The sequence below is a fragment of the Myotis daubentonii genome, chromosome 4 (assembly GCF_963259705.1).
Source record: "Myotis daubentonii chromosome 4, mMyoDau2.1, whole genome shotgun sequence".
Classification (NCBI taxonomy): Eukaryota; Metazoa; Chordata; class Mammalia; order Chiroptera; family Vespertilionidae; genus Myotis; species Myotis daubentonii.
In genome coordinates this window covers 103,439,666-103,464,396 of record NC_081843.1, presented here as the reverse complement: position 1 = coordinate 103,464,396, position 24,731 = coordinate 103,439,666, and the positions used below count along the sequence as shown (strand labels likewise).

At 41.5% G+C, this 24,731-nt stretch overlaps 1 protein-coding gene across 5 annotated transcripts in view; it reads right to left on the bottom strand.

The window, feature by feature from the left end:
• CTNND2 (catenin delta 2) overlaps window positions 1-24,731 on the bottom strand; it is a 782,618-nt gene that overhangs the window by 33,013 nt on the left and 724,874 nt on the right. For all 5 annotated transcript variants that reach the window (XM_059694779.1, XM_059694782.1, XM_059694778.1 and 2 more), the window contains 2 exons: window positions 10,484-10,694; window positions 5,307-5,391 (listed from right to left, as the gene is read on the bottom strand). In XM_059694779.1, coding sequence (XP_059550762.1) covers window positions 5,307-5,391; window positions 10,484-10,694 — 296 coding nt within the window. The remainder of the gene's footprint in view (window positions 1-5,306; window positions 5,392-10,483; window positions 10,695-24,731) is intronic.

Below are 24,731 nucleotides of genomic sequence, written 5' to 3'. Positions count from 1 at the left end.
TCAGCAGTCCTGGAGAGCCACTGTTATGCTGCTCACTTCATGGATGAGAAACCCAAGAGACTGCGGTTGGACTGACAGAGAGATGCCGCAATCTCCATGAAAAGATGCAAAGATTCTATGATGCAAGGGTTCAGGAAAGTTCAACTCTGGTGCACAAACCCCTACGGCCCTGAGGTCATGTCCAGCAGTCTGGAGAGAATATTGTGCCAGACAGGAGAACTGCCACAGACCATTTTAAGGGGGTATTTGGTCTCCTGGAGACCGGTAGGAAGGGATGCTCACAGGTTTGGATAACTGGAGAGAGAACAAGTCCAGTGTGCTGACCGAGAGGCCTGGTGAATCAGAGGGCTCCTTGTTGCCTTTCAGCCAAAGTCAATTCTACGCTGATGGGCAAGGGGGCTCAAGAGAAAACTTGCCCAGCGTCACACTGCTGGTAGGTGGCAGGTGGTACCTTCAACCTCTGGCCATTTGATTTTAAGTGCTTTGCTCTTTGTACTTCACCAAATAGTGTAATGAGCCTCTCAGACACTATTCGCTCCTAGCTTTGTTAGTAGTGGGAGTCTCAACCTCAGGGAAGGATCAGCTCATCTCTTTCCTCTGCTTCAAAAAAAACTTGGAGGGTCCCACCCCCACGTGGCTCAGTGGTTGAGCATCGACCTATGAACCAGGAGGTCATGGTCATGGTTCGATTCTCGGTCAGGGCACATGCCTGGCTTGCAGATTCGATCCCTAGTGTGAGGCGTGCAGCAGGCAGCCAATCAATGATTCTTTCTTATCATTGATGTTTCTATCTCCCTCTCCCTCTCCCTTCCTCTCTGAAATCAATAAAAATACATTTAAAAAAAACCTTTGGAGGGACAGACTCATTTTGGGAGCTACATTGCAGAAGGGGTGCTGTTGAACTTGCATGCATGTGGGAAAAAGGGAAGGCAATGGTGAAGGCCATGGCAATGCCCGTGTATTAGAGCTGAGCATGTCGGGCCTGGGAAGGGCCTGCCTTGTGGGATGGGATGGCTACGTTACAGAGGGGGTAAGGCTTTCAGAAGGAAGAGAAATTTGACTTTTGCAGAATGGCGTTGAAGGGCAGAAGCGTCAGATAAAGATTTTTGCTTAATGCAAGTAAGAAGCTCTGAATAAGCACAGCCATTCTGAAATGGAATAATATGCCTCATTAGGTAGTAATTGCAATTGATATTAAAGGTATTCGAACAAAATGAAATGACGTCTGGAGCCAATACTGCCTTTTTGCCTCTGGTAACATAACTACCTTCCTCCTGCCACAAAGGCCTTGCTGCCACCTTGCCTGTCCTCCCTCCCAGCAGGACATGTGGTATGACTGAGTTCTTGGTCCTGGGATGTGAGCAGGAGTCTGACAACTTTTGTACCAGTTGCTTAAAAGGACATCACCTGTCCTCTCTCCTCTCTCCCTTCCTATGGGCTGCAGTGAGAGGGGGAAGGGCTAAGAAGCTTTACCCACACAGGCAAGGACAGCACCCCCGTGCCAGGCAAAGCAACAGGACAATCCCAGGATCACACACTGGTCCCAGGCCACCTGCCTAAGCAGATATGGAAAGAGATACCTGGGTAGCTTGGGCTTCTGTATTTTTGAGTCCCTCTGCTAGAATGCTGTGTTCAGATTAGTATAACTATTTTTTAGATGTGTACAGATTATTAAGGTATTATATCAGGAATTGTAAGCAATGATTTCTGTAATTTTATAATTCTATGTCTATCCCCCCAAAAGAAAGATTTATCTGCTTTCTTCCCAAACCCACTGTCCCAACAGTCCTCAACATAGTCAAACATAGGTACTCCAGGAGGTCAGTGGCCTCGTTTTTTGAAGGTACCAAGGTTCAAAGAAGTCAAGAACTTTTGATCTCCTGATTCTCTTTTATCCCCATGTCAGGCCTGTTCCTAAGGCTCATCTTCTTTTCCTTTAGAAAACATCTTCTGCAATGACACAGGTGATCAGAAAATGTTAAAGTTCTATTTGTGGTTATCTAAATGTGGGGACTGGCTTATTTATTTATTTTTCTAAAGCAATGCATTACTTAGATGGTGTGTGATAATATTCTCCTGTTCTTGTTTTCCCTTTGGGGAGAACCCAAAGTCCAGGCCTCCCTGAAGTTGAAGGTATGGCTAACACAAATATGTTTTCGCTCTAAGGAATTGAACATCATTTTGTATTGGTCAACACAGTCGGCCAGAAGAATACTTTGATGTATTAAATATATCTCTAAGTAAAATGAAGGAGTTGAGCTCATAAAATGAGATGCCAGCCCCCTTGTCTGGGTCCTAGGAAGAAATAAGCTAGGGACAGATGGGCCTTTAATTCTGTCCCATAGATTTGCCATTTTTAAAAAAATACATTTTATTGATTTTTTACAGAGAGGAAGGGAGAGGGATAGAGAGTTAGAAACATTGATGAGGGAGAAACATTGATCAGCTGCCTCCTACACACCCCCTACTGAGGATGTGCCCACAACCAAGGTACATGCCCTTGACCGGAATCGAACCTGGGACCCTTCAGTCTGAAGGCCGAGACTCTATCCACTGAGCCAAACCGGTTAGGGCTGCCATTTAATTTCAAATTTCTTGTCTTCACTCATCTTTTTCCTCTTATCCTTCATGCCCTCACCTCTTTTGTCCCAATTTATGCAAACTCCATGAATGTTTTAAGATTTTGCTCAACAATTTTCCTACTCTTAATTCATCCCTTAATGTCTGTGGTGTATAATTCCAAACTGAATAAAGTTGCCAATAATTATTCCATATTTCATTTTCACCCAGGGTTGCTACTCTCCAGCTCTTGTGTTTTCTCTGAAACTCTGCCTGTTCTAAGTCTATATTAGGTGTTTAGCAAATAGATCTGACGCACAGATAAGTAGAAGATATGGATCATTTTTTAAAAATTGATATGAAAATTGTCAAAGAAGAAAAAGATAGAGGTCTATTCCCCCACTGAATAAAAACAATTCCCGAGGATGAATGAATTCGGTTTTCTCCCCAAATGGGAGTTTCCAGAAGAAATGCTTTTGTGAATGTTGAGCTTTGCTATTAGCAGCACTTAAGATACTGAGCACAGAGGTCCTCACTTCCTTTCACATCTGCGTAACTTGAGAATTATTAACATCAGCTCCTTCTCCATCCTTTCTCGTCACGGGTCAATTAAAAACATCACCGACAGTTTCTCCAGCTCATGCTTCTCGAATCTCCTCACATGAAACACATTTTAAACCATCTTTCACTTTCAAGTTTTAACTCCATTAAATTCCTGTCAACACATTCTTTTTTATTTTTTAACATGGAAACAGAAAGACAATGATACTTTTTGAACTCTACCACTGACATAGAAAAAAAAGTAGGATTGAAAACTCATACTACTCAAGAACAAGTAACTTGTTGAGTCTCCCAAAGCAGTTTCCCTCCAATGCACATGCAAGGAGGATTATTTCAGCAAAGGATCGGAGGTAGAGTGGAGTTTATTTGAGGCACTAATATTTCTCGGAGCTTCTGGAACCACTGATTCAGAATGACCGGCCCTTTTCTAACTTATGGTGAGTCCTTCTTGTCTCGCTGCCTGTTTAGCTGAAGGATCCTGTCCTGCGAGAGAATTCACTCGGCTGCTGGAGGGGCTTGAGAAGGCAGTTACCAGAGATTCTGGGATATGAATAAACCAAAATGGAACTCACAACATGTGAGATGAAGGGTTTACCAGTGGTTTTCAACCTTCTGGCCCTTTAAATACAGTTCCTCATGTTGTGACCCAACCATAAAATTATTTTCATTGCTACTTCATAACTGTAATGTTGCTACTGTTATGAATCGTAATGTAAATATCTGATATGCAGGATGGTCTTAGGCGACCCCTGTGAAAGGGTCGTTCGACCGCCAAAGGGGTCGCGACCCACAGGTTGAGAACCGCTGGTTTACCCCACTATGCATACTCGATAGGAGTGGATATAATTCATCTAGAATGCTCCTTTCACACTGCATTTTGCAATCTCTGTTTCAGCTTCCTCTCAGGGGATAGGAAAATCTTGAAAGGGAAATACATAGGCTAAATTTCATAAATTTAAAGTGCAAAGTATGAACCCCTAAGGGAAATAGGAAGGCCTTGGGGAAATCTAGAAATAGACTATATGTAAGTAGAGCCAGTTATTAAGTATTTATATTTTTCCATCGGCTTAACAAAGGACAAATTTTCCCTCTGGCAAGATGGGTTTTGTGTCCTATGATGTGGGCTTCTTGCTGCTGAACATCACCCCCAGCCCAGAACTGGTAGGCTGGGGAGACAGGCGAAGACATGGGGGCTCTCTCTCCTGCTCCTCCGCCATGCCGGCCACCAGGGGCTGCAAGGAGGCACGGGGGCAGTTGTCGATGGAAGCCCATGCCTCTCCTCCAGCCCAGGTTATGCTTTCTGAGTCCCCACAGAAATCACTGATGTTTTCCTCCCCTATTTCTTAACTCAAACCTACTGTGCAATCACCAGTCATTTAAACTACCCATGTTTGCTGGTTTGGTAACAACAAAACAACTACTTCTGGGAAACCTTGTTAAAGAATTCTCCCCTCCTAAGCAAAAAAAGAGAAGCTATGCATACCTTTTTAGTAGCATTTGGAAATGAGGTGTAGAATCAAAGTTTCTAGATGCAACATTTTTCTCTTCAGGTTTTATTTGTAAACCATTTTGGGGATGAAGAATTCTTTGAAATGTATTTAAAAAATTTCCTGCCTGCCTTGAGAGAGGGCACTGAACACTCAGCTTCTTCCTCACGCTCCGTGGCTGGCTGGTGGCAGGAACCTGGTGAGGGCTGGGCTGGGAACACGGGTCAGACTGTTGGGCCTTCCACCCAGTGTTCCTGGACTTCCTGAATTGCTTTTTCTATTTCTTTCTGTCTCCTCTCCACAATTACTTGTTGATGCTTGCTGTTTGTCTGTTTGTTTTTTTAAATTTCTTTTACAAAATCCCTTAGTTCATTAATTTTTAGTTGATCATAAAAATATGGAAGCTCAGGGGAAAAAAGCTTATTTTATTTCTTGTCAGAAGAGCTAGGCTAAGGCCCTATGAGTGTGGATCTGTCCAATCCAGAAAGTTCCTGGGTCTTGGTGTATGTCCAGGGGACACTTGGTGACTCGTTTCTTCTGCTTCGTCATCAATTCTTCCCTTTCAGTTGCTTCCATTACTCAGACTGTTGGGACAAGTAACCTCCACATCTAGGATGCACCATGCTAGGACCAGGTACAGTGTCCTTTGGCTGAGGGCTGTGTATCGCTCATGAGCCCAGAGGGTGAAGCAAACCTTACCTTTTTGTAGAGACTCCTCAGGTCTCGGTACTGCCACATGCTGTTGAGGACCTGAGATGCGGCCTTGACCACTTTGGGAGAATGTCTGGTAAGAAAAGACAGGACATGCAAGATGGTGAGTGGACACACGATTGTCAGGACGTGGCAAGAACAGACATCCTCCTGGCTTTCTGGCTGTTCCTCTCAGCCTGGGGAGGACAGCGCATAGTTCACCAGTCTCCAGCCTCATTCTCATCAACACACCCCTGAGGGCAGGAGACAGGAACACACCACAGTTTGCCAAAGAATGTCCAAAATGCAAACAGAAGAGTCAGAAGGCACAAGGTTAGCATCTGACTATGAAACAGAAGAGAAAAACAGTGATTAGGAAGGGCCAGATTCGGGGGTTTTAACAGCACGTTGTGCAGCACTTGTGCAGTTAGATGAACATGATATTCATCTTCTCAGCGGAAGCGTGAGAGCATAGCCAGTGTTGGCTCTACATGCCTGCCCGGCTGCAGGGACTTGCTCTTCACCTGCTGCCGATGCCAAGAGCAAGAGATTGGCAGAGCCACAGACAGTGAGCACACCCTACCGCGTGTGCTCTCACAGGTACACAGAGGAAGAGAAAGCATCTATAAGACAACCCTTCCTACGATTAACGTTCCATCCTTTGGGCCATAGTGAGAAAGTAAGGTCACATTAGACCTTTGGATTAGTGGTTCTTACCATTTTTTTTTTTTAGTCATGGCTTTGAAATCCCTGTGAAATTATAACTAAATATTTTGCCTTTTGGTTCAGTGCCACTCTGCATCTCAAAACAGACAGATCACTATGTCCATGTGGGTGTAATTCTATCAACTTCTTGGAAGTCGCTTAGAGTAGTGGTGAGGGAAAACTATTAGCTACCTGCGGATTCTTTGTTCTAACAGGCTGGTTCTACAACCCAAGTCTAATGACTGCCACTGACCTCATGCCCATATCAGGGGCTGGCACACTTTTTCTATAAAGGATCAGATAACGAATATTCTCTGCTTTGGGGGCCAAATGGTCTCAGTTGCAGCTACTCAATTCTGCCATTATAGCATGAGAGGAGTCATAAATAATATATAACGGAATGATGTGGCTGTGCCAATCAAGTGTAATTTACAAAAGCAGGTGGTGGGTGAGATCTGGCCCAGGAGCCACATAGTTCGCCCATCCTGGTCTATCTGAAAGGTGACTCCTGGAGCTGCACAGATTAGAACCAATGCAAAGTCCACTCCCAAAGCTGACCCATGAGGCAGTGGCCCGTCGACACCCTGAGAGAGAATATCTGAATCGAGACCACAAATGCCTTTGAAATAGAATGTGAGCAGATGGTTAGATGGGACCAGGTTGAGGTTGGATTTGAGAGCCGGAGTAAAATGGATGGATGTTGCGAGAACAAGCATTTTGTAAAGAACTTATGGGATGTTAATACATGGTCAATTAAATGTGTGCTATTTTCCTGGATCTTCGCGTTAGCAATTTAGACCAACTAAGTCTAAGGTTTCTTCACTGGCAACAGTAACAATCACTCTTACTATTATTATTACTGAGATGGAATTCAGTATTGGCTGTTGGCAAATCTATTAGTTATATCATGTACTTTTAAAAGAAAAAATATAGAGTTATTATAAATTCTAAATTATGTTCCTCTATGAGAGATGAATTATAGTTAAGTAACAGATATATTTTCATTTTACTAAAATGGATGATTGCTAAATGAGTTTATAATTTATGCCAGTACCATGCTCTAAATGTAATATTAAATTCCTTTGACTTAAAGGCAGAGAATTTTAGATCTCGACGTGGATATAGATACAGGTACATTTTAATCTCATACAATTAATGCTGAACAAAGATAAAATCCTATGTTTTGCTATGTTTTATCATTGTTAGCTAGATATTTATCCATGACAATAATCAAACAACTCTAGAGAAACATTAATATTCAGGTAGTGATAATGTAGTTGAAACATATGTATTAATTATGCAAAAATTCCTCTGACACAGAGTAATATTTTGTTTCTACTTCTTGCTTAGTTACAAAATAAAGACTGTGCATGTGTAATGATAGTAGGTTTTACCCTTTCAATTAAAATGCCAATACAGCTCAGTGTTATAATAACATGCGAAGGTTAAAGAATCATTGCTTTCTTAAGGCCTTTAACATAAATCCATCCACTAGAGTGGTGCCATAGCAACTTCTACTTGAAAAACTATACCTATTGATTGAAGGACTTGAACAATTGAGTGTTTTAAACGTGACAAGTGATTTTAACCTCAGCCACAATACACACTTCCTTACTGACAAGTAGCAGTTGAGTGTGTTAATGGCTTTTCTGTCTTATGACAAAATACAATGGCACATTCAACACCATTTCCTATATAACTGTTAAAATTAGAAAAAACAAACAAATGTACTTTTAAAACAGATGGATGTGACAGGATGTCCATAATGGGTGTTTAAAATGATGTGAACAGCATAATATATGTTATTGAGACTGCAAAATGGCATGTATACAGCTCCTGTAAGAGTCATTAACAATTACACAATGTCTGATCTTCACCAGAGGTGTCAAATTAGGGCGGCTGAAGATTTCAGTTGGCTCAGTTGATAGTGGGTGTTTGAAACAGCCATTCCAGCAGTAGGAACCCAGACCACCACTCCCAGGGTTGTGTTCACAAGACACAGTGTGTTGTGCAGCTCAAACAGATTGTGATTGGCACCTTGACAGTGTGACTCATTAATATCATCCATGTTTAAGTCTGTGGATATCCTATCTAATAAAAGACAAAAAGGGTAACTAACCGTACCTCCGCTATGCTTCCCATGGGCTAATCAGCGAGATATGCAAATTAACTGCCAACAAAGATGGCAGCAGGCAGCCACACAGCTGAAGCGAGCAGAGGTTTGCTTGCTCCAGTGATGGAGGAAGCCAAGGTTCCCCGCCTGCCGTGGCCTGGCTCTGAGCTCTGAAAGCAACAGCTCCAAAAGCAACAAAGTTTCAATTATAGAAGCCAAACAAACCCCAGATACCTGCTTTCAGCCAGCCACGGCCTCAGAGCTGGAGCGAGCAGGATGACAACAAAGTTTCAATTATAGAAGGTAAATAAATCCCAGAATAAAAAGAAAAAAAGGAGAGGCTGGGAGCTTCAGTTGCTGGCCAGCCTGAAAATGGCCCTCAGCCCCTCACCTAGAAAGGTCAGGCACCCCAGTGGGGACCCCCACCTTGAAGGGGGTGTGGCCAGCCCGAAAACAGCCATCAGCCCCTCATCCAGGCTGGCCAGGCACCCCAGTGGGGGCCCGAAGGGGGTGTGACCAGCTGCAAACAGCCATCAGCCCCTCACCCAGGCTGGCCAGGCACCCAAGCAGGACCCCCACCCTGATCCGGGACACCCTTCAGGGCAAACCAGCCAGCCCCCACCTGTGTACCAGGCCTCTATCCTATATAGTAAAAGGGTAATATGCAAACTGACCTTAACAGCAGAAAGACTGGGAATGACTGGTCACTATGACACACACTGACCACCAGAGGGCAGACGCTCAATTCAGGAGCTGCCCTCTGGTGGTCAGTGTGCTCCCACATGGGGGAGCTCTGCTCAGCGACAAGTCAGGCTGATGGCTGCCAGTAAGTGGTGGTGGTGGGAACCTCTCCTGCCTCCTCAGCAGCGCTAAGGATGTCCGACTGCAGCTTAGGTCTTCTCCCTGCTAGCAAGTGGACATCCCCCGAAGGCTGCCGGGCTGCCAGAGGGATGTCTGATTGCCAGCTTAGGCCCAATCCCACGGGGAGCAGGCCTAAGCCAGCAGATGGTCATCCCCTGAGGGGTCCCAGACTGCGAGAGGGCACAGGCTGGGCTGAGGGACCACCTTCCCCACCCCAAGTGCACAAATTTTTGTGCACCGGGCCTCTAGTCTATATATAAAAGCCTAAGCAACCGTTCGGCCGGTAGCTATGACGTGCACTAACCACCAGGGGCAGATACTCAATGCACAGGCATGGAAACATGGAAGAGACTGATGAATCTCAGAGGGAAGGGGAGAAAGTAGAGGGTGGGAAGAGATTAACGAAAGATCTTATATGCATACTAGAGGCCTGGTACACGGATTCGTGCACCAGTGGGGTCCCTCTGCCTGGCCTGCAGGGAATTGGGCTGAAACCAGCAGTCTGACATCCCCCGAGGGGTCCCGAATTGCAAGAGGGCACAGGCCAGGCCAAGAGACCCCACCGGTGCACAAATCCGTGAACCAGGCCTCTAGTTTAAAAATAAAACTTATAGATACGTAACATGGAAAACCATAGGTAGGTCCATTTTTTTGTTTTCTCATATTAAATTTAAAAACCAGGTCTGAATTAAACTTATTTCTATAAACGCTTTTTAAAGGACAATATAAGGCAGACAGATTTGCAAGCATTTTATTAATTAACTATAGTAAATTGATATTCCTCCCTTTTCCAATTACAAAATCATCCCCAATTCCCAAACTTTTATTTTAAATAAAGAATTTCTATTTTATGAAAGCCTGTCTAAAAGGACATGGATGTCTCTCTCTGACTACTGTTGTAACAGCTGAATGATGAATGGTGAGTTTAGTGCTAAGATTCAGACCAATGCTTCTGGATTCATTTTAAGAGCAGTGAGAGGTAATAACCAAATAAATGTGAGAGAGGAGGAGATCTGCAGCTATAAAAACCTGTTTTAACCCCCAAATTAGCCACTATATAAACAGGAGATAAATTACATGAAAGAATGGATGAAACTGACTGTAACTTGGAAGATGCTTGACTCAACTCAGTGCAACACTTCTTATTAAACATGCAAATCCAGATTGTTAACATTGTGGGGGAAAAAAGATAAAGGAACAATGAGATGCAACAAGTGACTATTCCATAAAGAAATTTCTTTCAAATAAAGAACATTTCTGGGATAATCTATAGTGAAAGAACCTCCCAATACCACAGTAGTCAACCGAGTCATGAGTTATTAATCAAATTGAAATTACCAGTGAGACTAGCTTTCACTCTGGGGTGGGAAGACTAGAAACCATTTGCTGTTTTTGTTCTCTTGATTATCAGAGCCAAATGCTTTCCAGTGACATTCAATAGTATTACCCGTTACCAGGGACTGTCGGGCACACTTAGAACCCATTCTACCAATACCATCTGACTTACTTATCTCCTTTGCTTTTGGAGATGCCAACCAACTTCTCGATGCCACCTGCATCCCGTAAGGCCTTGGCGTTCTCCATGTTCTTGGTGATCACTTCGTGTAGAGTGCAGCAGACGGCTGTCACCGTGTCGTCCGACATGGCCTTGCTTGCTGCATTGTTGCTGTTGTTCCCGCCTGGAAGCCTGTGGACCAGGTCTCGCATGGCATATTTGCCTTTAAGAAAAAATAAAGGGAAGAGTTGAAATGAGGGTAAAATGGAGGAAGAGGACAGAGGGAGAGGTGGGAACAGGGGAGAAAAAGAAACACAAGAGATAAATTAATGCAATCTTGTCTGTTTCCCGTTACTGAATTAGTCTCCATTGGGTAACTGTGAACACATACAGAGAACACAGTATTTCCTCATGGTGAATGCATGGTCTTAGACTGAACCTTTGGGCAAGTTATTTCATTGCCTCTAAACCTCAGCTTTTCACATCTATAAAGCAAGAACAATGGTGGGATAGATCTCACAAGATTTTTGTTAAGATTAAGTTAGTAAATATGTGGAAAGCATTTAACACACAAGGGTTACTGAGGACCTAGACATGGATAGATGTTAACCATCAGTAGTTTACTACTTGGCATTCACAGAAGTCAAGAAAACACAGTAATTCTAACGTAACCACAAAAACGCTTTGATGGGAGCTATGTTGGGACCTGTATTATTTTACAAGAGTCACACCGCAAATATGTGAAGAACATGATCGATATATTACTTCTGTGTTCTGGCCCCTATGAAGCAAAGAGAAACATATAAGGTGAGGGAGAGAAGCTTTACAAATAATATATGACTAGGTGTCTTTTGAACCAGAGTAACTGGATAATCTGCTTGTCTCAATGATAGGATTTCCTGTCCTGGTATGGTTCTACCATATAACATTTCCTAATTTGACATGTTTTTCTTCATGTGAAAATAAAATAAAATCCAACTTTGCATCATTAATTTGTTTTATCATTATTAATTTTGCCACTCCCAATGACAAAGGTACTTATAATGACATCTTTATGGAGTACTTCTAGTTTACAAAGCACTTTAGGCATTACCAATAACCCCACAAGACAATTAATTCATCCCACCTGCAGCTTCCAATTCTGTTCCATTAATTTACTCCTGGAACTAAGTAAATGAGTGCCTGCAGCAAAGTTGGCTGTTCTTGAATTTTTCATTTAGAATTGGCACATGTCCAAAGTTAAGTCCCTTCCTTACTTCCCATCCCTTATTAGACATGTTTAGCTAATAGCTAAAAACTATTTGAAATATTTTCCCTCCATACATGCCTGTAAGGGATAGCCTCTTTTTAGCTGTCTAATTCTCTTGTGCTTAGTGCCTGGGGGTAGGAAAAGGAACCTCTTGGGAAGAAGCAACGATATCTTAATTCCAAGCAGTAAAAAATAAAACATAAGCCCTTGTAATTTTGGTATCTTCTCTTGTCCTATCTATGTATAGGTGACTTATTTTAGCTGGTATCAAAAAATGCTGATGTCAAAATTACTGAAATAGGAAAATGTCTTCATTCACTTTATGATAGCTGAGAAATGTGTGACAAAATGGTTTGCCTGAAAACCCCTAAATGTAGCACATATACTTTCTTTTAATATTTTTTTTGTGGTTGTTGTTTCATTTTGAGAGAAAGAGGAAGGGAGAGATAGAAACATCGATGAGAGAGAGACATCTATTGGCTGCCTCCTGCACACACCCTCCTGGGGATTGAGCCTACAACCTGGGCATGTGCCCTGACCAGGAATCGAACCAGTGACCTCTGAACCAGTTTCCGGAGAGCATATTTATTTTCTAATGACAGCACTTAAAATTGTTTGGAGAAGATCTTTTGCACCTGGGCACTCCTATGAGCAACTTGCTTTATCTATTTATCATTAAGTCACATTCAACTCTGGCTAACAGTTTACCATGGGGAGCTCAGCATGCTGATGACTTTATCAGTTCCTTAGCCCCCACAACCCACAAGCCATTGTAAGACAAACCTGAGTTCTGTAGTAGCTAGAAGATGGATGAGTTCTTTTTTCCTTATAAAGGAAGAGATGGAGGAACGAATCAGAAAACTGTTTCAATTATTGTGCATACAGGGCATTCACACTCCTGATGGTGTATGGAAGACTGGTTTTGTGACCTTGGACATTGTCAAGGTTGAAAACAAAAACAAGGAGAGGGAGAGGATTCGACTGCAGCATTTTAACATTTTTGCTGTTACTGTCATTGTTTTTAAACGACAGCAGATAAATGTGAAGATGTGGTTTCATCCTGCACGGCTTTCTAACCAGTGAGCCCTTAATGAGCTACAAGGTGTCCCTACAAGGATCAGGTGGCAGAGACAGTCACTTCCCCCAGAACGGCCCCGTGTGCTGAGTAAACACTATCATTTTCCATGTGCTCCACGGCCTGGAAAACAGCAGGAGCCACTGTCGTGTATAACCCCCACCAGCTGTCGAGGAAGCCCATTGGAAGATTTTATTTCTATTATTTCCAATCTAGTTCACTGACATTTTACTAGGCAATTCAAGATTCTTCATTCAGTCTATGTATTAAACTATTTGAAGGGACACATTTTAGACTACATTTTGACCATCCAAGTGGAGAAACAAATCAAGTAAAATTATTCCAAAGGGCAGAAGACCGCTGGGAAGAACCTGTTAATTCTTTTAAGGGCATGCAATTGTGTTAGCCTTTGATTATGCTGCTGAGAAAAGCCACCTTCTCATACTGGAATCATATCTTCATGTGAAATTTGGGTAGCAAGAATAGCTTTTTAGCTTTTCCTTGAGCACAGGAACTTTGAAGCTTATTGGCGGGAGTGACCTTGAGTGGCATGCTAATAACAGGCGTTCAGAGAAAGTAGATTGGACTGGGTTGTCATGGCAGGTTTGCTATGGGAAGTGGGCATCTAGAATTTGTTCCATAGATCAGGGGGACAACAAAATATTTTACAAAGGAGATTCTTGTGCATCAAGGCGGAAGGTTTCAGAATAATGATACTGAAGGTTGAAGGAACAGATATTACTAGTCTTTTTCTTGACAATGAAGCTCTCTCTTGAAATTTCTATTGCAATTATAAGCATTACCTTGTGTTATAATTGTTCTATGTTCCCTATTTTCTTTGTCCCCAAGTTTCTAAACAGCAGAAAGAGTGAGAAAGCTACTCTTGTTACCTAGTAAAAGGAATCTTGTCCCACCCCCACTGCTACACCTCTGTCAGGTTTTTGGTGTGAGATTTGAGGTCTGAGATTTCTTTGGATGTGAAAGTAAGTTAACTAACTTTTGGAGTCAATTCTCTTCCTGTGCCACAGTGGTGATAAGGAAAAGTTACAAGGCTGGTGAGCTAAACTTGAATTTTCAGAGCTTAACACCATCAAGGTGATCCAATTGTTGTTTTGGTTTGGTTTCAGACCGAGTAAGGGATGGAGACATGTTTCATCTTGGGGTTCACCCCTAGGATTCTATCACTTTAGGAACCTTGAGGAGAAACAGTTGAGGTTCTGCACTGTCCCAGGAACGTCAAGGGCACCTGAAGCTCAGCAGTGCCCAGTGGTGAGCACAGGCCTCACCCTGTGATTGAGGCTGGCATGAGGCAGAGGAGCTTCCTGTCTTAGAATAAACTGTGAGGTCCACAAAAGGGGCAGTGATGCCAGCAACCAGGGAAGACTGACTACCACTCCCCCTTCCTCTGAATTTAATTTGGTTTATAAATAAGTAAATTATATGACACAGACCAAAAGTGAGGGAGTGATTCATGCTAATGATATGACTGAGCAGGTGATGGTAATATTTCAGGACAAAAACAAGGACTTGTAACTACAAAGAGTTGGCCATGGGGGGAAGGGGCGGGACCAAATCCACACCTTGGCATATCAAGATGATGCTCTAATCAACTGAGCTACCCGGCCAGAGGTGTGTGTGTGTGTGTGTGTGTGTGTGTGTGTGTGTGTATTTTAAATTTATTTTTTAATACAGTATAGTTGACATAAAATATTATATCAGTTTCAGGTGTACAACTGATTCAACATTTATGTACTTTATGAAGTGATCACCATGGTAGCTCTGTCTGCCAGAATACAAAGTTATTACAATATCATTAACTACATTTACGTTACATCCCCATGACATTTATTTTATAACTGAAAGTTTGTAGCTCTTATTCACTTTCACTTTTTTCATTGCAGCATTATTTATAATAGCCAAGATATAAGAGCAACCTAGGTGTTCACTGACAGATGAATGAATAAATAAGATTCGGTATATCACTTAGCAATAATAAAGAATGAAATCTTCCCATCTGTGACAACATGGATGGACACAAGTGTATTATGCTAAGTGATATGCTAAGAGAAAGATAAGTACTGTATGATTTAACCTATATGTGGAATATAAAGAAAACACAAACTGTAACAGAAACAACATATAAATACAGAGAATAATCTATTTATACTTAAAATATTTATTAGTAAGGAGAAACTTGTGTTATCTTGCTATTTGTTATCTATATGTCTTGTATTTTTTTTAGTCTCTCATTTACTGCCTCTTCTGTGTTTATTTGACTTTTTGCAGTGAAATGTTTTAATTCCCTACTCATTTCCTGTGGTGTATATCCTATAACTATTTTCTTTGTGGTTACCATGGCAATTCCAGTTAATATCCTAAAGTTATAACACCCAGTTTAAATGTATCCCAATTTAACTTCAACAACATACAAAAACTCTGCTCGTTATAGCTCCATCCCTGCTCCTTTCACTCACGGATGTCCCAAAATTACATCCCTGTATGTTGTATGTGTGAAAACATAAGATAATTGTTTTTGTAAAAGTAACGGTCTCTCAACTCATGTAGAAAACAGAATGTGGAGTTACTAACCAAAGTTACAATAATACAAGCTTTCAGACTAATACTTCTAAAAAAATTCATTCATTATCCTCTTAAATCATGGTGAAAACAAAAAGTGGAGTTACAAACTGTTCTTACAATAACACTAGCTTTTATAATGACCCATGTATTTACTTTTACTGACATAAATATTTCTTTATTTGTCTTCTAGTTTCTGTCCTTTATTTCAAACTACAAAATTCCCTTTACTTGCGGGACAGGTCTAGCGATAACAAACGCCCTCAGCCTTTGTTTACTTGGGAATTCCTCTAGGCAAGAAGGACTTACATTTTGTGTCCCACAATAACTCTATTTGAAATTGCCTTCCCCAAATCTACACTCTATAGTTAAACTATCAAAACTTAAAAAGTGTCTTTTACATTAAACCATCTTCGGAGGTTCCAAGACTGAGGCTAGGTAACATCAAAGAGTTTTCTTCTGCACTTTATGAAATAAGGATGCTAGCACTAACTAGGTATGCTTGGCATTCTGCGGGTTTTACTTGGTTTAATACTATTGTGAGAGCTGTCCTGTTTATCAAGCCTCTGATATGAAAAGACTTAGCAAATGAAAAAAGAGAAGTTCAACCTCCAGTTAATTATGACAAGTTATACGATTATGCTTCCTCAGTTATGAATCTTTTCATTTGCTTAGAAGCATGCTCCTTTTCATATTAAAGAATGGTACCATAATGGTCAAGATTTTAAAAGAAAGATTGTATTTCTAGGTTTAAAGGAGACTTTTTACTTAGTAGTAATCCTAACACACTCTTTATGGAGCAAATTAGGAGGTCCTCAAGGTCTCCCAATGCCCTCATTGTCCATACTATGTACTTACTTTCATGGTAGTCACTGACTAACTCCTTCTAAAGCTAAACTTGTCTCTTGTCTCAGTTTTGCTATTATTGGTTGAGATGAGTAAATTCTCAGAGCTATTCAGCCTTATCATCAATAGGTGGTTTCTAATTTCCTCTCAGGCTCACCTTGAGGCCCCTGCCAGCACAGATCAGTAATTGGGGTCTGTTGGAAGAAACATCAAAATAGCTGATTAAAGAACTCCAACAGGTACTCAACATTTGACACTATAGAAAATAGGTTATTGGTTACGGGCACTCCTGTAAAGCTGATAGCCTCACCACAAATGAGCATCTCAGATGACCAAGGGGTCGAACCCAATTTCCAGAAGTCATTCACTTTGAGAATCTGGACTGCTAACTAATCCAATATAAACAGAGCAAGGATTAATTACCTGGACTAAATAAAACAAATTTAATTGTGGTTAACCTTCTACTTTGAATTGAGTATGTTATAAAAACCTTGTTCCTTCTATGTCATCTGTCTTTAATGCTTGATTCAATAGGTTATGTTTATAAAAACTAGAATAAAACAACTTTAAATGGACTCTTACTCTAATTGATTCTTCATAATTCATAAGAAGGAAATCCTTTGAACATTCTTAAAATAGATAAGATGATAAATTATTGGGAAAGGTTAATAATAATAATAATCCTGTAAATATAACAACAAATGTTGATTGGTCTTATCTAGACACTTAAAAGAGGAGTTATTGCCGAAACCGGTTTGGCTCGGTGGATAGAGCGTTGGCCTGCGGACTGAAGGGTCCCAGGTTCAATCCTGGTCATGGGCATGTGCCTGGGTTGCAGGCCCATCCCCAGTGGGAGATGTGCAGGAGGCAGCTGATTGATGTTTCTCTCTCACCAATGTTTCTGGCTTTCTATCTCTCTCCCTTCCTCTCTGTGAAAAATCAATAAAATATATTTTAAAAAAAGAGGAGTTATTTAAATCATATAAAAATGTTTTGACTAATTTGCTTACTTTATTTGCCACAGGTTTAATAGACTGAACTAGAATTTGTCCTCCTTTCAAACAGAACAATGAAAAAAATCAAATCTTTATCTATGCCATGGATGCCACATTTAAAGAGAAAATAATTTAATTAGGCCTGACAAGCCTATTAGAAACCAGTGCATTTCCTATGTGGAACTAATGCTGCAAATCCTCTCAGGACACTGAGGTGGTTTGTGCTGTGTGACTCAGGGAAGCTCAGCCCTACAGGCACCGTGGCCAGTAATACTGAAAAGCTGGAGCTCAGAGGGATAGACTAATCTCTGAATTATAGGTAATGGAAGTGAAGCCTGAGTCCTGGGTCACTGATCCCAGAAGATGAGGTAAAAGGGAACAAAATACTTCTGCTACATAAAGACACTAAAACTACAATCCTAGGAGCTATACTAATAAAGCAAAAGTTAACTCTCAGCATTTATTATCATACCAGAGGCATGGCCTGTGGGGACTGGGCTGAAACCAACAGTCCAATGCCGCCTGCTGCTCCTGCCTGCCGCTCCTGCTCATCCTGGCCCAGCGGCGCCTGCTGCTGCTGCCGCTCTAGGCTCGCTGCTGCTCCACTGCCGTCTCTGGGCTGCAGCGGCCAGCCGTGAGCCCTGCGTCTGACACCCGTTGGTTAGCTAAGCGGCGCTCCCGCTGTGGGAGCGCAATGACCACCAAGGGGCAGCTCCTACGTTGAGCGTCTGCACCCTGGTGGTCAGTGCATATCACAGTGACCGGTCATTCGGTCACTTAGGCTTTTATATATATATATATATAGGGTGTCCCAAAATTCACGCAAGATTTGAATTTTGCGTGAGCATTAACAACAACAAAAAATAAAAGCCTAATTTTACTTGGTTTATTGATCAGATTCTAATATCTGTTGCCCTTTGATTTCAATCCCTTCAATTTGATAAGCATTACCAAGTACCAATTATGAACTGATTTTAAAAAACAATGAACCTTCTTTTGTGTATCTGACACTGTCTTTAATTAATTAAAGATGCATCTAAATAGAGAAAGAGAAGGAGAGGGGGAAAAAGGCATAGTAAGACAGGATCCACGGGAGGGAATCTGGTAGCTGTCTGTGGAGGTTAGGACAAATTCTAGAAGAAACATTAAAGTTCCTTATGCTTTTTTTTTCTAGTAACTATGATGTAAAAACCAAATAAAGAACAGCAACAAAAAACACGTACAGCCTTATAACACATAGAGGATCCTATTTCACATGCCAGAATTGGTAAGCATTTGGTCTGAGACAATGATTCAAATAGTAACTCAGCCCTCCAAATAGAAATCATAGAAAGCAGAATCTTACAGGTTTACAAAATATGGTAGGCTATTCCTTCAAGAGTTATTACCTCCAAATAAATAACCTATTCCATCTGTTTGGCAGACAGAAGGAATTGTGTTTTTGGCACCATGAGACTTTATCCAGAGGATTTCACAGAATTAGATTCAGAGAAACTCTCATATTGTCGAGATGTCAAGAACTAAGGTGATGAATAGAAATACGGGCAAGAAAGTGGCTAAAATACGCATACTTAATTTGTATGAGAATCAATCTAAAAATGGAAATGGCAGTTAATTAACAGGTTTGCGGAGTACCTTTTTGAAATAGGAATAAATTGATTTCCAAGAAATAATGAAAATGAGACAAGCGACTGATATGATACATTTTAAAAGTCTTTAAATAATTTGATTAAATACTAAGCATGATAGCAAAAAAACTTATCTCAATTCATTGCCTAATTTTAGTAGAAAGGAAGTAAAGGTAAAAACTTAAACACTGACTCTAGTTTCAGGGAGGAAACCTAGGAAGGTTTTTATTTTTAGGTCAAGACTGTTATCCAACAAAGACCCAAGACCTCTCTCAGGACAAAAATTATAGGAGAAAATAGTCTGTTAGAGACAAAATGAGATGGGTATGTTGGAAAGAAAAGTTTGTTTTCAGGAACAGAACCTGAAGTTTGTCTTCTGACCTGATGTTAGCACATTGGAATAACAGTGATCCATCGAGCAATGCAAATAGTCTAACGATGAATTACAACATTGCATTCCCTAGGTCTTGCTTTCCCACATGGATCTACCTCTCTGTCAAAACAAAAGTGAGTCTCAGTAAAGGGCACAAAGAGAGGGAATCAGCTATAGGTATTCTTCATGTGTCTCTACTCACAGATTACGTTACAGAGTGGTTTAACTCTTTCAAGGAGTCACATCTATTGTTTCAGTTGCTGCTGTGAATCTAGGGGTGGAAAAAAGGCAGGTACAGTTTCCCATTTACTACACAACGACAAGTAAATGAGAGTAAACGAAGTATGGAAGGTCACAGAGCTCACTGTCTCTTGGATTTGGTACACTTCTGTGAGTCTCTGGGCCAGAAAATCCTCTCTCCAACTCAGCCCTCTTCACTCCCCCGTCGAGCTCTTTCACAGGTATAATCTTTACCACCTATATGACACCTACCTTGTAAGCCATTTTTTTTTAGTCCTTCTTAGACACTCACTGAAGTTCTGTCCAGATACCTTCTGTGTATAATTGATCTTTCTAACAATAATATAAACTGAGAACAGGATGACATCTGATAACCTTATGTTTACTGATAAATCAATTAGCAATTTACATGGGCTCTTTGACTACACAATGTAAGAAGATGCAACAATAGCCCTTCCATGAGAACTGCATCCACATCATCCCGCTGCTAATGTTACCCACCTCTGGGATACTCCTACAGGATGCTGTATTCTAACAAGAGGTTCAGTGTAGCCTAAGTGTGGGAAATGCTGCACTTGGCACTCAGAGATTTACAATGCATATTAGCGAAGTCAAGTCTGTTCACAGTCCCGCAGTTGGATAAAATAAAACCACTCAGAGAACTTAGTTTAACCTAGAATTTCCCAAATTCATCTGCAGAGAGAAACCTTTCTGAGCATGACACCCATGCCCTTCCCAGAGAACTGGGGTTCTGAGGGACTCCCTCTGGGTGGCCCTGATGAATAACAGCTATGTTCTGTTCCTGTTACTATGCTTACACATCACCCAGTACCCACAGATCTTTCCTACCAAAGAAATCTTGATTTATTAACAGCTTGATTTAATATTGATAAAACTCAGCACCAAAAGAAGTACTCCAACTTTGCAAAACTGATGGCTGGAGAGAGTGTGTGGTACTATATTTTAAGCATTGACTGACAGGAACGGCTTGCTCTAAATACACCGTATTCCTAAATGCATCTGTCTCGCTCTGATTTCTTGCCTCTCTGCTCCCATGCTCTGCTCACAGAGGACTTCATAAACCAGAGAGATAAATCTCACAGAAGGATGTACAGTTATTTGCCTGCAATTCCACCTTCCTTGTTAACCAGTCAGCTACTTATGGAGGAAGTCCCACTACAGGTTCTCACAGAGAAGAAGTTCATTGATGGAAATTCACTCAATTTTGTTTCCCAAGTTGATTCTTTCTACTATCTGCCAGCCAAGCCAAGCATTGTTTTTCACTAGGCAATTCTCATTCTAATTTAAATGACTGACCTGAGCTCAGAATACCAATGGGTCTTGCCTGACCTTGGATGACTGGTTTCCCAGAGTCGGACTTTGCTTATACAAAACCTGGGTGTGGAGGATGTATCTTCACAGCTGAAATAAACCTCAGAGGGCAGGTAACTGCAGGCATCCTGGGTCAGCCTGGACAATCTATCAATCTACCCTTCTAACACACTTCATGGGGCCCTAAATTATATGCCAGGGGCCTGATCAGATTCCACATTTTGCAATATCCATCTCTACCTTATGCTTTGGGGAAAATTTCCTTCCCCAAACACAAGAGAATTTAGAGAAGGCCTTACTAATAAAACTAATAATATCTTCTCTTTAAAAAGTAAATGTTTTTGTCATTTGTCCTCACTTTGAAATTAATTTTTAGTAGTATTATAAATCAGTTTAGAAAAACTTGATGTTTAGGTCAGAGCTTAGCTTCTGCTGATGGATGTCTTGATTTTTTTTCCTTCAGAATAAAGAAATGCAGTATTTCTTTATTTCTTTTGTATTTTTACAGTACACAGAATTCCACAGACTCAAGAGATGACAAATTATTTTAATAAAAACTGGTTTGTGTTTTAGATATTTCTCCGAATTCCCTAGCTAGTGAAAACATTCCTGCTATAAACCGTGAAAATATCTGGGGCTGGATAATATTGCCTGTTTCTTTATTAATTAACCACAGTGGACATTTCATATGAAATTGTTGGCATTATTAACAAATCCATTGTTTATTCCAGTGTTTACATTGTAGGCTTATGCTTTTAAACTGACATTGATAGGGTCTATCCTTTGATTAGTTTGAAACTTTGGTGAATGTGTTTATGCTATACTAAAAAGAAATCAATAACTGTTATTATTATAGTACTGTTATATGAGCAGCAGTGCAACAGGTTTGTTTATACCAACATCACCACAAACATGAGAAGAATGTTACTAGGCAATAGGAATTTTTTAGCTCCCTTATACTCTAATGGGACCAACCATCATATATGTGGTCTGCATTTACTGAAATGTCATTATGCAACACATGGACTATTGACTATTCACAGGGTGATAAATAGGATAAAAGATAAGGCATGAAGATAAAGAATAAAAAAAGAGCAAGTAGATATAAAAGCAGAAGTAAAAAATGAGTCTAGAAGACCAAAAAACAGACCAAAGTTGATTTCTGCTTATCCCACTCAAAGTGATGAAATATTAGCTCTGAGCCCAAATGATGATCTATTTAATATGGGCAACATTTAATATAACTGTAAAAATCTAGGAAAAGAAAAAAACAGTCCTTTGGCCATTTCTTTATTGTAGTGGGATTTTACTTGTAGCAGAGGAGAAAGATACAATAAGTGGGTGAGATGGCATGGAAGATTAAAAAGCAGGAAAGTATAGACACTAAGTTTCTGTAGATCAGTTGCCCTAAATCCCAATAAAGTATTTGGTGTTCGAGTTTTCTTATCTATACAGTCACGGTTTTTGAAAACTTGAAGCATTTATTCACCTCTCCCACTGTGGAGCCCAGGCAGGCGAGCAGCAGTCACCCACGTTGGCCTGAGAGTAGTCACCCTGGGTGCAGGCACCAGCCCTGCGTGGTCTCCCAGGTTGCACGGAGGTGACAGCAGCCTCTGCCCGCAGGGGTCTGTGTTTCCTGGCTGTCTGCTCTCGCTGCAGTGAGGTCTGGTGATGGGCCGTCCGTTCCCTGGGTAAGGATGACTCCTAGCAGTGTCACCTTCTAAAATGGGGACATCAAGCATGCGCTTCAGGCTCTGTCCTGGGTCTCTGTCAAGGCCGGTTCACTGTGATTTAAGAGGATCACCCAAAAGCCTACACACTGGTCTGCTAACAGCTTAGTTATCATTACGCGATGACTGGTCGGTCAGCACCATCAGACGAAACCAAAACAACCGAAATCACGTGGACCCAAACCCAGCACCAAGCAAAACCAAGTAGGAATCTTCATATCTGAGGAATGCTTTCTACATACATCTCATAACCCAGTACAAGCTGTCTCTGCTATCTTATTTTCAAAGTTGACAGAATCTTTGGGCATGCTTCCGGAATGTGTGGGCTTGTTTGACAGCATGAAGATTCAGTGGAGTTTGTTTGGCTTGACACGATTCCATTAGCCACACAGAGGTCTCCAGAAACTACTTTCCTCCCAGTGACAAGTGGCAAAGGTCAAGTGCAGGAGCTGAGAGGTGGGCAGGCACTGGGATAGACAGCCGTGTTCAAGGAGGGGAATGAGGCTTGGGAAAGGGCGCAGATCATCTAGTCATTCTGTTCTTCCTCAAGGGAGTCAGGCCAGGGTAGAGCTGGGGAGGGAATGAGGACTGCATGGCAGTGCCCCCTTGGCTATCCTTGGTGACACTCGGGTCTCTGCACTGGTGCTTCTTTCTTCCCTCCTGCATTCACTTCCTGTGACTGTTGTAGAAATTGCCACAAACTGGGGGGCTTTAAAAATTAAAAATTTATTTTCTCACAGTTCTTGAGGCCAAAGGTCTGAAATCAAGGTGTCAGCAGGGCTGTGCTCCCTCTGGAGGCTCCAAGAGAGAAGCCTCTTCCAGCTAGTGGTGGCTTCTGGCATTTACTGACTGTGGCTGCATCTCTCTGATCTCTGCCTCCATCTTCCCATGGCCTCCTCGGTGTGTCTGTGTCATCTCCTCTCCTGCCTCCTGGAAGGACGCTTATCATTGGATTTAGGGCCCACCTGAGGAATCCGCAATGGTCTCATCTCAAGGACCTTAATTACATCTTCAAAGTCCCCTTTTCCACAGGAGGCCACACTCACACATTCCAGGGGTTTGAGTGTAGACTTATCTCTTCGGGGGCCACCATTCAATTCGCTGTACCTTCCTTCCTTCTCCCTGCCATTGAGTTTTCTTAAAACATGTCCCTCTCTCCTTTCTGTCTTCTCTCCTTTCCTTCCTCTCTCTAGTTAGACACTCAGGATTGTCATCCTTTCTGGTTGTAATTTGAAAAACTACGTGGCTGACCCTCGTCGTGCAGTGAAGGGCAGAGTGGCTGCCCTTCATGGGACTGTTTGGGTGGAATGGGGTGAAAATGGAAAGGCTGCTGTTTAATAGGTGTAACTGTGTCCCTAACCCATTCTCCCTGCATTCGTATGTTGAAGTCCTCGGTCCCATTACTTCAGAATGTGGCCTTATATGGAAATGGGGTCCTTGCAGATGCTATGAAGTTAAGATGAGGTCATACTGGAGCAAAGTAGGTCCCTACTCCAGTATGGCTGGTGTCCTTATAGAAGGGAGAAATTTGGAAATGAACACACACAAGGAGAACCCCATGTGAAGATGAAGGCAGAGATCAGGGTGATGGTTTTGTAAGCCAAGACATGACAAAGATGGCCAGCAAACCCCCAGGAAGAGCCTGGAACCTCAGAAGGAATCAACCCTGCCAGCAGATTCTAACCACTAGAACGGTGAGACAATAAATACCTACTATTTAATCCATCCATTTAATGGTACTTTGTTACTGAAGCCCTAGCAAATAAATACACTGCAGCATTTGGGTGTAGGTCCATGTGTAGAGCAGATACTTTGAAGAGAAAACCACAAATAACAGTTAATTATCCTTTCCTTTATTTGACAGATATTCATATATTGTCAGTCATATGTAATTCCATGTTATTTGTCATTCCACTTTTAGCACACCTAGAAGTGTCCTTGAATGACACCCCTACCTTCTAAGTCTCTAAAATTGAAGATTAGTGAACAAAATGAGCAAAAGCAAAAAATTTACTTAAATAAAATGACAACTTTTCAGACCATAACATCTGGGATCATTGCTTTTATCACCATTGGATTCTGCTTTGTCCTAGTCTGTTAGAAAGAAAAGTCACTTTGCATTCCACAGAGTCTACAAAGGAAAGACCCAGCATGGACACTTGTAAGGCAAGCTCAATATCAATTTCTCTAGGAAGTCCTAAACAGCAACAAAGTC